Below are 15,714 nucleotides of genomic sequence, written 5' to 3' on the forward strand. Positions count from 1 at the left end.
ACACACACACACACACAAAACACATCAGTTCTAGTATTGCTAACTTGACAGCGCAGTTGGTACTTTATCAAAATAAAATACAGTGAACCAAACATCAGCGCGCCCGCCTCTGTGTCACCGTTGGAATGTGACTGAAGTACAAAGCCTATAATTTACATAAATAATAGTTTAGCATTCAAATACGTTACATCGCAAATATGGAAATATTATGGAATATTTGGATTTGTGCCGAATGAGAGAGGTAGGATACACGAGCACAAAGCTCAATTTTGCAAACCATTGAATGCACAAGCCTTTAAAGGATACTCCTTTGTCAGTCTATGTGAGAGACGCATTCAGAATCAGCACATGGTCACTTTCTAGTGGGCTATGTTTTGAAGTGCGTAACTCATTGCATTCGTTGTTCTTCTGCTGGCGTTTATCAAACAGCGTTGCATTACTGCAGGCGCCCCCTTCTGGATTGGGGGTAAATTGTCTGTATTCGTTGTAAGGCCCCATGCACCGAACCGAGATGTCCGTACCGTGGCGGTTCGATACAAATACATGTATCGTTCCACCCCTAATACAGTGGAATTCAGACGTTTTTTAAGTGTGACTTAAGTTTGTTCAAATACACAGTTACTTGAAGTAGGAACCATTTTTAGTTCCATTTTGAGTTTATTTGACATTTAACCTACCCGGTCAGGGTTTAGGCACAGCCACTGACGGTATGGCACCTGTTATCAATCAACCACAATAAAGCATTCATTATTATTCAACCATTAGCGGTTAAGATGTGGTCTTGCCAAGACTAGGGTTTTAAAGCCTAAAGGCCAATCACTGAACGCAGTCATACTAAGCACCTGAAAGCAGTTAAGAGTTTTATAGAGTGGAAATGAAGTCATTTGCGTTTGGTGGGTAGGAGGTCATCAGCAGGTGGTCCAGATTACTGTAATCATAAACAGTTGGTAGAGGAGATCTGGAGAGGCATAGAGGGGAGAGAAATGATGCAGTGGACATGAGAAAAGAGCAGATGAGGTCTCGAGGAGAACGCTCAAGTGAAGCGGAAGCACAAATGTTTGGCCGGCCACTCATGTGAAAGGCATTAAACAAGGCGAGAGAAAGAATCCAGCGTTTAACCGTGGCGGGGTGGGCTCCAGTGAGTGGCGGTAAATGCAACTCCATCAGGCCCTGCCCCAGTGCTTGAGGAACAGTGTTCAGCTGGCCATGGCCTGATTTCCCTAATGTCCCAAGATACAGCTCAGACTGGGAATGCTTGAACACCTCTAAATGCCCCCATCAGAGTGAAAGAAAGCACGATAGAGAGAGAAAGAGAGAGGGAAAGCTCGCCGCTCTAAACACTGAATATTTCACGCTTCGCTTAGAGCTCAACCGATAACGTAACATCATCCATTTGTGTCTACATATGTATTCTGATAATAGCCTTCCTGACTTCATTTCCTGCCAGCAGCTTCATTATGAGTTTGGCCATCACACATGGTTTTATTTGAGTTTCTCTAATTGCCTTCCCCCTCTTGTTTTTTCCCCACGCTTGTCTGACGGCAGACGGAAACGGCGGAACTTCAGCAAGCAGGCGACCGAGATCTTGAACGAGTATTTTTACTCGCATCTTAGTAACCCTTATCCCAGCGAAGAGGCCAAAGAGGAACTGGCTAAGAAGTGCAGTATAACAGTTTCCCAGGTGAGGCCACACCACCCATCCATGTAGCACATGCCCCGTTTGTTGGATAGTCTGGAAAGAATGACTAACAACAGGTCAAAGTCTGAAGACTTAATGTCCCCGTGCTCAGGGTTTACTTAGGTAAATCCAGTGCCATCCCTGCTTTGTCCCATTTAAACTGGTCTTAGCTGATTTAAGCTAGTTTTCAGCTGGTCAAACTTTGGGATCTTCAAGCCTGCTCCTGGAGGCACACTGTCCTTCAGAGTTTAGTTCCAACCTGCTCCAACATTTCTCAAAGTGGTTAGGTGTTTCAGGTGTGTTTCGTTAAGGTTGGAGTTAAACTCTGCAGGACAGGGGTCACCAGGAGCAGAGTTGAAGACCCCTGCTCTAGCTGGTTTAGAGGGGTGCCCAGTTGGTCTCCTAGCCTGATCAGCTTAAAAATACCCAATTCCCCTTTAAAACAGGGGTCTCCAAACTTGGTCCTGGAGGGCCAGTGTCCTGCAGAGTTTAGCTCCAACTTGCCTCAACACATCTGCATGGATGTTTGTAGCATGCCTAGTAAGACCTTTATTAGCTTGTTCAGGTGTGTTTAATTAGGGTTGTAGCTAAACTCTACAGGACACCTGCCCTCCTAGACTGATTTTGGAAATGCCTGCTGTAAAACCAGTCAACAGACCAGCCTGACAGATCATCAAATTTTTTTTCAGCAGGGTAATACCATAATTGAGGCTAACTGTGGCTAATTGGCTATGCTAGGTCACACAAAGGCCCTGTCTCAAATGGTGTACTTAATGTGAACTTACGGTCTGGTGACCTTCGCTCATATGATGTCCAGCTTGTCATTTTAGGTTTCCAAACCTTCCCAAGCAGCCCATTTGAAGCCACTATGCATCCTCGAATGTTACCCAGTAGTCCGTGTGGCAAAGTATATACTCTGAAGAGGATCTCAAGGGCTGAGGGTGCCATTTGGGACAGGGCCAAGCTTGACCAGAAAGACTCTCCAGCGCACGCTCTCTCTCATTGTCCTCTTCTTTCCTCTCGTCACTGTCTAGCCTGCATACCTGTTTGCTCTAACACATCAGTCTGATACTTCCACTGAGCTGAGTCTCAAGCAGGGCCTGAAGACACAGAGTGTACCCTGTTGTGGATGGATGCCACAGTTTGTGGTGATCTGTGTCAGTCATTGTGTTTTAGAGTAAATGTATGCGCGCATGCGAATGTATGTGTGTCGGAGAGAAAGAAGAGGGACTTTATTTTAGTCACAAAGTATGATTCATTATCACAAGGAATTTAAAAGAATCACAGTGTTTTCCCACTCTAATAACTAAATTCAGAATCCACCTGAAGGCAAGAGTACCCACCCACACCCATCTCCCCACAGACAAAACTCTTTTCTGTTTATTTTTATTTTTTCAAAAGGTCACAGAGGTGGTCAAGGAAAATGTTTACTGTTAACCTATTGGTCTTAGAGCATATCTGCATACTCTGTGGTGTATTAAATGTTTTTTATCTGTGGGGAGGGGCTTATGGAGGGTTGTTCAGAGTCAGATCCTGTAAAAGCCATTCTTTTTTGCCTTCAGGGGGTGGGAACCACCATCACAGTGGCACAGGTATGTCATGACTTCTGCTCCACTTTTCTTGTGCCATTTGTTTTTCTTTGTTGCTTTTCCTTTATTCTGTCACCCCTTTATGTGTGTTCACTTATACCTTAGAACATATTAAGACATACTCAGCACTTTGTTCCCCAAATGTCTACATTTTCTGCACTTACTGTAGTGCCAACAAATCTGCACACTTAAGCAAGTGTTGAATGGGACTATATTTGGAGTGCTCAGTAATCAAACAAGTATCAGATAGTATGTTTTTGTTGTAAGACTTTCCTGTAGTATACATATATACACCCCCTCCACTCTTCCCTAGAGAATTCCACTCAAAGCGCTAAAAGTATGTGTCCCTTTTGATTGTGTTATGTCTTGTCATTGCACATTTTGACATGCCTGTGATAGATATTTACCCCACATTGTATTTAATCAGTGTGTTCTGTGTATGTTCAGGAACTATTTTTATTTAGAAATATATTTTATTAAATAAATTTGTATGTTGGAATATTTTGGTCTTAAATTTATCGGTTGCTATAGTATAGCAATGGGGTTAAAAATAGATACACATTTGCTGTGTTTTTTAAACAAATAATATATAGTTATATTCTTTTCTACCAGTTATTTACATTCCTAAGATGGTAGCAAGATTTTTCCACTCTTATTGGAACAGATTATAGCACACGTAGATCCCAGAGGCTGCCTTCATTGCCATTTTTCCTGTATCTGAGACATGTGCTGATTTGAAGTGATGTGTGGTGTTAATGGTATTGTTGATTAAATTTAGTTGCCTTTATCAGGCACCACTTCACTCAGTGCACAGAATCAACCTCATTATCTTGGCACAATCTCAGTGCAAGTGTGATTCTCTGTCTTCTAAATGAGGCACACAAGGTCACATGATGTTTTTTTGAGAGAGAGTTTTTATAACCACTGTGATTTTAAGCATTGAGTATAGAGGGGATATTGGGCACCCTGTAAATGAGTGGGCACAAAATGTGGTGCCCCATCACCCAATTAAGTGTGGTTCTTCCGCTTAGATCTTCCTGCGGTTCAAACGAGCGACACTTATCAATATTTCAGCTCATTATTCATGTAGCAGACCTCTGCCTCAGGTTAATGTGTTAACTATTAATGCAGACTGCTTCATTATTGATAATATCAGCAGCCTTGGACACTGCAACCGCCCATGACAGGGAGAGTGTGTGTGTGTGTGTGTGTGTGTGTGTGTGTGTGATGAAGCCAGAAGTCTGAGTCTCCATTTAAGCTCCACTCTCAGCAAGAGAAGCAGTATAAATCGGGAGGTATTGAGACCTGGGTAAGATCATCCATCCCATTTCAGTGACACTAGTGGCGTATTGACCCAAGCTTGGGGAGGGAGTAGTGGTGAATTATTTACTACACCCACACAGGCTTTCCTCTCCATTGGATTAAAGCAAACAAACCAGGTATTGGGTTCCAGACATAGAAGTCTACTGCATCTCTAGTATGTTCTCGCATAAATATGAAACCCAAATATGTGAGGTAGATTTGTTTTAAAATATTAGTATTTAAAAATATTTGACAACTTAAAGTCGGTGTGGTGTAACCAACATGCAGGAAGTCATTTGTTGTCATATAACAACAAAATCGTAAAACATGAAACTATATCGCAGAATGGAGCCCTATTTTTTTCATATTGAAACCAATATGAATAAAAAGATTGCATTCAATACTTTTTGTACTACATTTTTTAAAGATTTCCTATTTTCATCATCTTTATCTTTCATCCTTATTTGTCATTGATACAGCAAGAGAACAATCATTTAAATGAGTAATATGTTGTAAATGTGTTTTTGTTTTGTTAAAATATAAAACATTAGGGTTAGGAACAGCTAAGTTTAAGGTATTTAATCTTTAGAAGGCTAGCTTGTGTGCCTCTTTTCCATGGCCTTAAACTGCTTCATAAGCAGGTTAAGTAAAAAGGATGACGGCTAGTGCTTTCATTGCTTCCAATTAAACCTTGCTTGTTAGTTTAACCTCTAGGTAAACCCATCAAACAATTGATGTTAAGGCAAAAGCCTGCCAACGGTGGTGGCTTCAGCCGAACGGTCATTAATTTTAATTGCCTAGATATTAAAGATTTAGAAGCACAGAGGCATGGTGGGGGTAGAAATGATCTGATGTCATGTAAATTCAGCCGCTCTAGCGTAGTGTGGCTCGGGCTGCTGGAGATATTAAAATGGAAGCAGAGAGGTGGAAATTAAATAAAGCATCATTAAGGGGCTGAGGCTCTCTGGTCCTCCAGTCCAGCTAGAGCTGGAATACGGCAGGAGAGATCGCCACGGCGACAGGCCACCATAATTTATAGGGCTATTAAGAAACAACCCTTAATCTCTTTATTATTCCACAATTATGCAGTGCTAGCATTTGCACATCTACCACCCCCCATGTGACCCAGATCTTATTGTTTCCTGGCTGCTGTTTTTAGTAAAATTAGCATTATTGTAATTATTAATGTATTGCGTTGAGGCAGTGCGGCTGCTTTTAGGTGTACTCTCTGAGTTGTGGTTATTATTATGTCTATTATTTGTCTTAAGGCAGGAGCACAAAAGTGGTTTTATGCAAAAGAAAAGAACATTAGTGTTATTAAGATGAATAAAAGCCTTGCCTTTGAAATGAAGGGAACCGAATGGGTAGTGAAAGTAAACAAAACAAAAGAAAGAGTTATGTTAAAACTCTTATTGAGAATGTATTCAATTATTAAATGGGGCCAGGGACCAGAACAAACAGTTCTGTAGTAACTAGTAAAGATCTCTGTTAGCCTTACAAGGAAATATACCACCTTCACGTTTGGCACTAGCTACCTGATCCCATAAGCACAACACTGATCCAAATTTTGCCACAAGACGAGCAGCCCCTTGTGTGCTGGTTTTGTCTAGAGACAAACAGAGAGCATGTCATGCCTCCATCCGCAATAATGCACAAGCCCTGTCTGATAATCGCTTAATTAGTCTGCATGCCCAGCGGATATTACTGTGGGAGGCTGGGGACTGTGGACTTGATGGACCCAAACATGACATCTTGAAACAATCACTCTGCTCAGTGCACAGTGCCTTGTCTGCACTGACGTCTGACGCCCCCTCCTCTTTTTTCCCCTCTTTCCTTTTCTTTACGTCTCTCCCTCAGGTATCCAACTGGTTCGGCAACAAGAGGATCCGCTACAAAAAAAACATTGGGAAGTTCCAAGAGGAGGCCAACCTGTATGCCGCCAAGACAGCCGTGACTGCCGCGCATGCAGTAGCTGCCGCCGTCCAGAATAGTCAGACCAACTCACCCACCACACCCAACTCCGGTAAGCTTGCACTCATCCCAGACGAGCCCCCCCAAAAAACAACCAGTCATCCCCAATTCCAGCTTGGTCCCTTCTGAACCTCTGCTCCCTCTGGCATGCCGGATGGCTGCTGTGACAGTGAGAGGTCCCAGCCTGGGGGATGAGCCTCACTCTCCTGCCTCTGAGACTATACATGCTGAACGAGACGAGCAAAGTCAAGCAGAAACTGTGTGAGCGGGTTCCACATGCTGAATATGTTTATAGTTTTGAGGAGTAGGGGGGTGTTGGTGCCGGTGGGGGTAAAAGAGATAATCCTCACCCACTGTCCTCACTTTCTATCCATAAATATGTGACAGTGTTACCCCCGCTGTGAATTGATGGAAATCTCTTGCTCGGAGCATGTTACACTCTTGAAGAAATGTGTAGTATGAAATAATAATGAATATTTGATTAGCAGGATGATACAGTGTCTACCTTAAATTGATGCTCTTCAGACATAATAAGCAGAAGATTTGACTGTGATAAAGACATGGCTTAGACCCTGAGGAGTTGTGGGTAAGCAATTTTTTAAGGGGTCCCCTTTTTCTTGCACCCAGGATTCCAGATGAAAGATGAAGAATTTCAGCTGGACTCTGCAGAGAACAAAAACACTCTATTAACCAACATGTTCACTGGTACTGGCCTTTTCCATAAGCTTCTTATTGTCCTTTTTGTCATTGGCATATTCCCTTTATGAACTAGTCCACTAGAGTAGGAATAGGTGTGAACCCCTGTGGAAAACTTAGACTTCCAACACCATACACCATCTTTGTCCTTTTTTTTGTGATTTCCCCCCCTTTGTTTTGGCATTTTTGGTGACCCCACGTGCCCTTCTAGAGATGTAATGCTACCTAGCCGTCATCCCCATCCCTATCCTTTCATTTCTTCCTTGTTTCTTTTGCTCTCCTTTTGTTGCTTGTTTTCCGAGCATCACTTCCTAGTGTGGCGTGTGGTGCGCGTATGTCCTCGCACACATTGCGTGTATGTGTGAGTCTGTGATAGCCTCTATTTCTCTTTCTCATCCTCTCGTTATTCAGCTCCTTACATCTTTCCTTTCTAGGTTCGTCAGGTTCTTTTAACCTCCCAAACTCGGGGGACATTTTCATGAGCATGCAGAATCTGAATGGGGATTCTTACCAAGGGGCACAAGTCGGAGCCAATATGCAGTCACAGGTAGGCGTTACGCACAGGAACTGGGGCTGTGAACCAGAGCAGACCTGTCAGCTAGCCTACCATCCACATTAAAACTCAACTCCCTCCCCCTCAACATATAGAGAGTGATACAGATTTGATCACCCCCCTCAACAATTAGCTTCATTATAGTCATGGAAGATTAATGATGACTATAGTCTGGACATGGATGGATCCTTCACATTTCCAGTCTGGACCCCCTACTAAATTACCATATCACAGCCCATAAGAGGCCCGTCTGACTAGAGACTCGTTATTTACAGCATTATGCTAGTATACTGATCCTGAAGCAGACCCCATTTTGTAGTTGTTGTGAATGCATTTGGCTCTGACTTGAGCTCTTGGGTTGGTATTGGTTGTATGGTACTGTTCTTTCCTCCAAACCTCTACATCATTTTCTGTCCCCTTTTCATCACGGTTATCCAAATGTTCCATGTTTCTCATTAGCTCATTTCATCCTCATGTTAAAAGACACCATTTGAAGGAGAGAGACAAAGAGTTAATGTTTACTGAACATTTCTCATTTCTGCTCATGCTCTGATAATGTGTTACATACCCTATTCTCCTCCAACTGTTGTCATTTTACAGTGTTTTGTAGTAAATTCCAAATCAAAACTATTCCATTCCTTCTTTCTGTGATTTTGTGTTTCGAGCTTGGAAATAGAGTAATCGTTGCCAGAAAGCAATAGAGAGAGGAAACGCATATGTTGTCCTAAATGTTGCATTAAACCACATATGTATCCCTAACTTCATTCAGCTGCATATTCCATTTTAGTATGATTCATTTAGTAAACCGCAAAGCCATCAAATTTTTGTTTAAACACGATTGCCTTTGTCTGTTGTCACCATACATCACTGTGTTGATGTTTGCATGTGTTTCTGTAATGCAGAATGTTGACAAGCTTGACTTCCTGTTGTGTCCTCTGCAGGTGGATACCCTGCGCCATGTTATCAGTCAGACGGCAGGATACAATGATGCCCTGGGGGGGAATCCCATGTATAGTCCACATGGCTTGAATGTAAGTACAGTCTCAGTCAGCCATGACTAAAGTGCCACTGAATTAAGCAATAATAAACATACTACACTCGTCCTAACATTATAGAGATAATCTATAACTCAAGCCTTTTCAAATGAAAAGTGTTATACATTACCATTCAACAGTTTGAGTTCCTGCATTTGTTTGATTAATTGTGAAATATTATTACAACATAAAATAACTGCTTTCTAATTTAATATATTTTAAATGTAATTCATTCTTGTTGTGTCAAAGCTGGATTTTAAGCAGTCATTACTCAAGTCTTCAGTGTTACATGACCTTTCAGAAATCATTCTGGGCTGATTTGATGCTTTAAGAAACCATTATTATTTTATCAATGTTGACAACAGTTGTGCTGATTAATAACTTTGTGTAAACCATGATTTTTAGGATTATTTGATGAATATGCAGTTCAAAAGAACAACATTATTAGAACATTCTTACACCTTTGATCAATATAATGCATCCTTGTTGAATAAAAGTATTTGTTGTTAAGAATTTGGGCACATAAACACCAACATTTTAGGTTAACATTTACTTAGAAATGATGTTTTGAAAATCTGTAATGTGCAAATAAATATAGTTATTATAACATAAATCAGAAGTACCTGAGTCAGACAGCAGGAAGCAACCATAAATCCAAACTCCACGACAAACAGAGTGATGATTCAGAGGATGACAGGAATATCTATCCCATAATATGCATAAAGTGGACAATATGACCATTTTTTAAAGCGGGGATAAATGATTTGCTCAGTAAAAGCTCAAGCGGCTCAAGTATTTGGGAGTGGTGTGAGGAAAATGAGATTCAGAAATATATTAAGTCAGTTTGTTGCCTGTGTAAACAGTTCCTATTACAGTAACCTATAACGTGGTAAGATGAAAAGGCTTTTACTTGCACGTCTTGCCTCTGTTTGCCTGTTTTGCAATGCTTCAAAGAATTTGCAATATCCTTATCAACATGATGAAATATGAAAGTATGATTGCCTGCAGCCGTCTGCAGGCATGAATTTTATCTTCCTTGATGAGGTTTGATATGCTGTTTTTTTTCCAACCATACACTGCGTAATATGAAACCATCAGAGTAAAGACTCATTTATTTGATGAGAGAGAGAGGGGGGGGGGGGGGGGGGGGTGAGAGAAATACAGACATATATCTTCCTTGAGCTAAACACAGGTTTAGATGTTGTCTGTTACCTTGCTTGTCAAGGAATTGTTTATAAAAACATAAACTTAGATGTGTTAGCCTTAACATTAATCTAAAAAAACCCTGCAGAATGACAAGACTCTGGCTGGTGAGTTGATGAAACAGGAACATGTAAATTTATAGTTTATGAAAGACAATTGAGCATTTTCTGGATTTGTAATATTATCAAATGAGCCAATAAAATGTGTTTTAAGGATTATTACATATTCCTGATACAAAACAGCTTATTTATCGGTCCAAATGGTCCTTTTACAAAATCAAAAAAGACAAATGAGCTTTCCAAAAGCAAAACAAATAACTTTCTATTGAGAAACAGATGCAATCAGATGGAGGAATAATTTGCAGTGAGGTAATTAATAGAGCTGAGCTGTCATATGTGTACTTTCTGATGACTGTTAGAGCTCCATTTGCATGAATTAACTCTAGCAAAGCACACAACGATAAATGTCATAAGTCAAAATGTAAGCTCGATTTTTTTTTACAGCAGTTGGGCCCAAACATGGCAGTGTATCTGTGGCTAATTCTGAGATGGCTGTTTGTGTGTGTTTGGAGGCCTCTGTGGCCTGTAGCTGTGCAGATGAAGTGTCAGCCTCTCGCAGGCTCAAACTCCACACTTTCACACTCTCTCACTCTGGTCCACTGCTCAAGTCAGAACTCACTCTATCATTACAACAAGTGTGTGTGTGTGTCTCAGGCTGAATGCGAGTGATCCATGTCATCAGGGTACAGCAGACTTCCTCATAACGCTCGCGTTTCAGCATCAGTCCAGACATTGTGGCTGGAGGAGACTAGCACAATCTATTTATTGACCTGTTCCAGGAACTCAAAATCAGCAAAATCCTAATTCCGCCACTGAATAGTCCCTGTACACACACACACACACACACACGCAGGCACAGGCACAGGCACTAACATCTCCCCATGATTTTTTATATAGAAATGCAGACAGATTGTTTTGATAACCAAACACCTCATTAGCAAATCAGCATACGGCAGTAGTTCTCAACTGATATTGCTTCAGGATCCAGATTTCACATGAAGTGATAATTCCTTTAAATGTTCATTGTACAAAAAAGTTAAATAAAATGTCAAATTAAGCATAGTTATTATTATTAAAACAGTGATTCACCATGTTTACTATTTGTATAATTATTTGTATAATTTTGTTATTTATGAAGACAATGATTCGCCATGTTCACCGTTCATTTTTATTTATGTATTTGTTTGTTTGTTTGTGTTTTGTTTTAGTTTGTTTGTTTATTATTATTATTTTATTTTATTATGTTAAGCAATGATTCACCATACTTTTTTTATATAATGTATTATATTTTACTTATTAAGCCATTGATTCACCATATTTATCCTTGTTTTGTTATATTTAATGTAGTCTGACATTTTCCTTTACCTTATATAGTTTGTTTGTGGTTTTCAAGAATGAGGGCATTTCCTCAGGTTGGCTACTTCTACAAAATAATTAAACATTTAATACTGCAGTGTTTGATGGGACCAGATATTTTTAAATAGTAACCAAAAAATAATTTGGTATTTTTTCTGCGATCCTATCACAACCTCCTAGTTGGGACCGATGGCATCCTCTAACAATTTGTTGTGTTGATATGGAGAGGGAGGGTTGACTTAGGTGGGGGATTTAACTGTTTTGGAGGGAAGAAATCCAGCTAAAGCCAGTCTCCACTGAGAGCCGGGCGTTGAGTCGGGAGCACTCAGGCGAGCAGGGTGGAGGAAAGGCCTGCACCGTCACTTCCACTCAGCATCCTTCCAGCTTACCCCTCCCGCCCCGGCCTCCCTCCCCTTGACTGACATCAAAATATGGAGCGACAAGCTGTCGGCCCACCGCTGAAATCTGATTAGACATTGATTTCAGCAATTGTTCCCATTGGCCACAACGTTTATGTGAATTTGTTTTTTGAGAGCGAGGGAAGCAGGGACTGAGAGAGGGAGAAGCCAAAGTGGGTTTAGTGTGGCAAGATGGCCGTCGGCATGTCAGACAGTGGATCAGAGGAGACAGTCTTTCTTATTAATTTTTTTATGCATTAGTATGCATATGTATGCATGCTTCACTCACATATACACACCAGGATTAACACACACACTTCACTACAAGCAGACAAATAAACACCCACACTTCCTGTGAAGTTTTGAATACTAGGAAAGATTATCTATTTAACATGACAAAATTTGCAAAAATTCTATATTAAATGAGAATATATATATATATATATATATATATATATATATATATATATAATTTTTTTTGTATAGGTGCTCAGTTATTTAATGATGTTTTAAAGTTTTTGATGTTTTTACATTTTTGGGGGGTTTTGTTATTGTATAAAAGTGTATTTGTTTTTCACTGAAATGAATTACATTTTCTTTTGTTTTTCTGTTTTGTTTTCAGGGTAATGGAGGATGGCATGATGCTACGACTCCATCCTCTGTGATCTTCCCTAGAGAAGGCCCTGGTAGTGTGCACTCTGATACCTCGAACTGATCTCCTCATTGACATGGCCCCTTCCCAAGCTGTGGACAACCAATCACAGAATTACAAAACCACAGACTGACCAATCAGAGACACAGAATAGACTCTCACAGATACTCCAGAAACATCCTCATGGAATCATCCACAGTACTTTTCCACAGTGTTTTGGAAGCTGGACATTTCTTAGCCGTAACATCAGTCCACTGCAGTTTTTAACTAACAAGCTCTCCTCCAATCATATGTTTTGTTTCTTTTATCATTTGAAGTGTACAAGCTCAAAATGTGAGTTATTAGGGTTTTTTTCCTCTTCTTTTGAGTTTATTACCAGTCATAACCCCTCTCCATTGTTCTAACCAACTGTCGGCAAAGCTTTAGTGCAGGAATACAACTGATACTTAAAAAAACGTATATACATATGATGCATTTAACAGGGCTAAATGCTACAGAAGGCAGCTTGGGGACTTCATTGCTGATATTTTTTGAGTTTTTATTAATATCACACCTAGCAATGACTTAAACAAGACCACCTATGGAAGGCAATCCACTCCATTTTGGGGGGTGATTTTTTGAAAAACCTGCCAATTAATGTCTTTTTTTAAAAACACAACGCAATCGATATTCAGTCCACTACGATTAAGGAAAGAAAGTGTAGAAGATGTGAAAAGGAAATATCTTGTTGGACGCTCTTCTGGCAATTTTCAATTCAAAAACGTTCTTGTATATGACATAGCTTGAGAGTATTTATACATCTCACAAATAAATACTCAGCTTTATTACCTCATTGAAACTCATAGAAAACCAATAGATTTAAAACATTTCTTTAGCTTCTAGTGCTCTCACTGACTACCTCTCAACAAAATCACCACCACCTCCGTTTTTGTCTTTTACTTTCTGGCATTCTTTTTTTTTTTTACTTTTGTTAGGTTCGGTTCCATCTTGTAAGAAATTAGCTCTCTCTGTCTCTCTCTCTCTCTCGCGCGCACTCTTTATGTAATCTAATGTATATTTTAACCTTCTAAGAAAACGAAGTTGCTTTGTTGCAACTTTTAAAAAAGAAAAAAATAACCATAATATGAATAATACAAATAACACAGAGAGTATGGAGAGTACAGTGGCTGGTGGAGGGGAATTTTGTGCTGGAACAGGGAGGGGGAAATGCGATCATAAAATTAACACCAAACAGTAAAACTGTTGTAAATACTGAAGAACATTTTGAATGTTGCTCATCTTGTTACTAATTCATGCAAAAAATAAATAAAAAAATTAATAAACAAAAACCCATGATTAAAAAAAAAAAGAAAGAAAACCTGTAATGCATAGAGGTTTCAGTATTCAGAATTGTACATTTCAAAACCCTGTGTGACAGGGTTACAATTTCTTTCTCTTTTTTTTTGTATCGTATGTGATTCTGAAACTGATAAAAAAAAGTCATACAAAATTTATTTGTGGCAGTGGTTCTAATGTATTAAAGATGTTTCGTGTTTCTTTCTAACCAGACTACACCCTGGACTGAAAAGTCTTCCTTGTGGTAGTTATGTGTAATTTCAAACATGAATAAACTGTTTTCCTTTCATGACAGAGTGTTTTGATATTGCCTTCTTTTTTTTAGGTGCACTCGAGGTGATTGTAACAAGAATAGATTTATTTACTTTAGTTTTAGCACAAGCATGTTGGTGACTTGAATTGCATTGTATTTTTATGTACTTCTGTTCTATGCACATACATGTGTATCCATGCACATATCAAAACCAGAGTCTTGTTCATTTGCATGAATACCTCTTCTTGCCAATTTCAACAAAGTGAGAGATTTATTCTCCTCCAGCGCGCATGTATCAAATCAAGCACACGCCGAACTAAACACAACACCCCATTTTGCTAAAGCGTAAGTGCTTGTGTCACATTACTTAGACAATCATACGCCAATATCTTAAATGCATTAGTACATGTCTATGCAAACCACACATGCGCATGACAGAGCTTCTAAGAAGAATTGACAGTCCCCTCATAGAAATCATGGTTCCCCCTGCAGGCTTGTTCTCTGTCAAAGAGAAAGAGAGGGATTTTAGCATAGTGAGGGCTGCTGGGGCCAAATGAATTATTTGGTTTGATAGGGATCCATGGAACAGCTTGTGAGAAGCTATTCCATGTGGCATGGCGACATGTGACAAGATTGCATTAATAGTACTAATTGTTGCCTGAGCCCTTTGACAAATGCAACTAAATGAATAGCTTCCTATAATTGGCCTGTTTGTGAATTCGCACTCCGGCCCAAATTTTTTTATTTATTTTTTTGAACAAATAAGCAGGATGTGATCTTTAGACAATGAGTCTAATGAAAGTCTGGAAGTGTAGAGAACGGATAAAGGCATCCTCTATTCAAAAAGTAAGGGAAAATGCTAAAAAATGGAACATATGCAGCTCAATTAGAATCAGAATCAGCTTTATTCGCCAAGTATGCCGAAACACACGAGGAATTTGTTGTGTTTTTTAAGAAGCACTGGTACATCATGCATACATACATATCTGACATGAGAACAGAAACATTTAAATAAGTCTTAACAATAATAATAATAATGTGTAAGAATCTGAAACAGAAGATTTATGTACAGATTTGTGCCTCATTTAATTAAAATAAATTATTGAATGATAGCGACAGTTTAGTATGATAGTATCAAGGCCTGAAAGTTGCTATGCATTCTATAGTTTATGCAGTCAAAACATTGTTGAATTCTGCTCCAACAATCAATAGAAAATGTTCATGAACATCTATTCCAAATTTCTGTAGATGGTTTAAACCACCTAATTTTTAATGTAAGAGCGGGGATGGATATCTTTTCCATGACTATGTAAAGGCTTCCAGTGTCATAAGGCTGTCAGTTGATTAAAACAATGAATCATTTTCTCATGAATTATATTAACATGAATTATTTTGAACCTGCTGAAATGATCCTATAAATTAATTTTTCTTTCCAAGTGTGCATTCTAGTGCTCATCTTCTCAAGTGTCGGTCCCGACCGATTATATTTCAAACCAGTTGAGTTTTCATTTAAAATTGAATTTAACTAATAAACGGGATTTGCTTGTGTGTTGGTGTTCTTATCTAAAATAGCTGAATGAATGCGGTACTTGCCTTTAAAAAAAATAACAATGTTAAACATATTAATCTTAAACA

The 15,714-nt window shown here is 39.4% G+C and overlaps 1 protein-coding gene across 5 annotated transcripts in view; it reads left to right on the top strand.

Moving 5' to 3' along the window:
* The window catches only part of LOC306849261 (pre-B-cell leukemia transcription factor 3), a 93,137-nt gene extending 79,018 nt beyond the window's left edge, over positions 1–14,119 (top strand). Inside the window, exons 5-11 of one of the 5 annotated variants that reach the window (XM_079384173.1) lie at positions 1,546–1,681; positions 3,241–3,270; positions 6,427–6,592; positions 7,168–7,245; positions 7,671–7,783; positions 8,731–8,820; positions 12,462–13,787. In XM_079384173.1, coding sequence (XP_079240299.1) covers positions 1,546–1,681; positions 3,241–3,270; positions 6,427–6,592; positions 7,168–7,245; positions 7,671–7,783; positions 8,731–8,820; positions 12,462–12,554 — 706 coding nt within the window. In that variant the 3' untranslated portion in view covers positions 12,555–13,787. Of the gene's footprint in view, positions 1–1,545; positions 1,682–3,240; positions 3,271–6,426; positions 6,593–7,167; positions 7,246–7,670; positions 7,784–8,730; positions 8,821–12,461 lie in introns of all 5 variants that reach the window. The other 4 variants (XM_079384169.1, XM_079384171.1, XM_079384170.1 and 1 more) reach the window with 4 other exon arrangements.
* Positions 14,120–15,714: the final 1,595 nt, after the last annotated feature.

This window comes from Barbus barbus (assembly GCF_936440315.1).
Source record: "Barbus barbus genome assembly, chromosome: 29".
Classification (NCBI taxonomy): domain Eukaryota; kingdom Metazoa; phylum Chordata; class Actinopteri; order Cypriniformes; family Cyprinidae; genus Barbus; species Barbus barbus.